The 1,917-nt window shown below is 58.8% G+C and overlaps 1 protein-coding gene across 1 annotated transcript in view; it reads right to left on the bottom strand.

The window, feature by feature from the left end:
• The window catches only part of GAL3ST1 (galactose-3-O-sulfotransferase 1), a 2,508-nt gene extending 832 nt beyond the window's left edge, over window positions 1-1,676 (bottom strand). Inside the window, 2 exon segments of the mRNA XM_010010048.1 lie at window positions 3-279; window positions 1,552-1,676. Of these exon segments, the coding sequence (XP_010008350.1) occupies window positions 3-279; window positions 1,552-1,676 (402 nt within the window).
• Window positions 1,677-1,917: the final 241 nt, after the last annotated feature.

Below are 1,917 nucleotides of genomic sequence, written 5' to 3'. Positions count from 1 at the left end.
GCGCGAGGCCGTGAGTGCTGCACTTGGCTGCGCTCGAAGAACGCCGGGTAGTAGAAGTCATTGCGGCCATTGGGGAAGGCAAACTTGAGGTGGTGCTTCTCCCCGAAGCGGAAGAGAATGTTGAGGATGGTGCTGCTGGCCGTCTTGTGTGTCTTCATGAACATGACATTCACCTTGGGCACGCAGCTCCGGCCCGGTGGGATGCCCGTGCCGTTGGCCGCCGCTGCTGGAGCCTTGCCAGGGGCTGTGGAGGAGGAGCAAGAGGAGGAGATGGGGATCCTGGTGGGGAGGAGATGGGACAAAGTGAGAGGGCAGTTGGGCCAAGACAGCCCAGCCACCACTGAGGTCGGCTGTGTTCCTTCCTGGAGGAGCTGGACCTGGGAAGGGTGCTCAGCCTGGGGGTGGGTGCTCACCCCCAGCACCCACCAGGATCCCCAGTGCAGAGGAGGTTGGGTTTGGGCACAGCCCCTGTACCCCCCACCATCCCAGACCTCCTGATGTCACATGTACCCCAACCCACCAAAACCAAGCTCACCCGCCCTTGGACAACCCCAGCCACTGAGGATGTGCTGCTATGGGGGTAAGACCCCACCAGCATCAGCACAGCCTGAGCAGGGGGCCCCCATCCTTCCCCACGGGTATGGCCGTGGTGGCCCTGGTACGGGTGATGTTGAGACGTGCATCAAGATGAGCTCTCCATGGCCATAACTCCATGGACAGGAACTATTAATGTTCTTGTGAGGCCTGGAAGCTCCCAACCCCTTGTAGGAGCAGTGGAGGGTCCAGCACCCCCGTGAAGAGGGGAATAATGCCCCTGTCTGGCTCCACAGAGGAGCACTGTGAACTCCGTGTGTGTTACCCGAGCTGCCTGGGGCAGTGAGCAGAGCCCTCTGTGAGTGACTTTGGACACCGTTAATGAAGGTGCAAAGCTGATCCCTGATAACAATCCCATTCTGCAGCATGGGCAGCAGCTCATGCAGCACCCACAGGTGGATCCAGGTGATAAGCTTAGAGATAAATCTAATACCAGGAGCTGAGCTTTTGCCAGGCAGTAGAGAGCTTTGATCCTCCCCCTGCCCATCGCTCTGCGTGACAGTGTACATGTGGAAGCCCTCTGGTAGCTCTGGAAGGACAAGCCCTTGATGACATGCACCCAAATAACTGCTTCCCTCTGCCTGCAGCTCCTGGCTGCTGGGGAATGTCCCTGAGGTGCTTTTCCTCCTCCCAGGGGACATGAAACTGTGGTGGGCTGGGAGGCTCCTGCACCTCCTTGTCTCACCATCACCCAGGGTGTGTGTATGGATACACACATATCCATCCTGTCCCAAAGTGAGAGTTCTCAGCCCCCCAGGGAGCTGGGGTTCACCTTTACCATCCCATGGGGTGCAGTCACCAGCAGGAGATTGTAGGAAGGGGATGTCTTGATGTAAAGCCACCAGAGCCTGGGAAGCTCCAGGATTTTCCCAAGCTTTCCAGAGGTGGAAAGCTGTGGTTGGGTGTGAAGCAGGGTGGCCAAGCTGCCGGGGGAGACACTTGGGACCCCACACTCACTCTGTCATGCTGACTTGCAGTGGGGGGACGGCATAGGAGTAGAGCAGCAGCATGAAGCTGGTCAGGAGGGTCCCCAGGACGAGCCCCTTGCACATGGACCTCCAGTGCTTCCCATGGTGCAGCATCCTGGTCACCTGCAGGAGAGGAGAACTGTTAGCACGAGGGGACAGAGAAGGTGGGACAGGGGGCCTGAACTCACAAGCATAGGGGCACCTCAAGGACATGGGAAGCCCTGGGAAGCATCTCACCAGGCTTTTTTGGCACTGACACTGCCAACTCTGAGGTGAGGCAGCACCAGGCGTGTCCCCTCTGCTGCTGCAACAGCTTCATGGCCAAAGAGCAGCAGCTCTGCCCAACCTGAGCAAC

This window comes from Nestor notabilis, unplaced genomic scaffold (assembly GCF_000696875.1).
Source record: "Nestor notabilis isolate BGI_N333 unplaced genomic scaffold, ASM69687v1 scaffold23702, whole genome shotgun sequence".
Lineage (NCBI taxonomy): Eukaryota > Metazoa > Chordata > Aves > Psittaciformes > Psittacidae > Nestor > Nestor notabilis.
The sequence above is the reverse complement of the archived record's forward strand: the minus strand, read 5'-3'. Positions and strand labels throughout refer to the sequence as shown.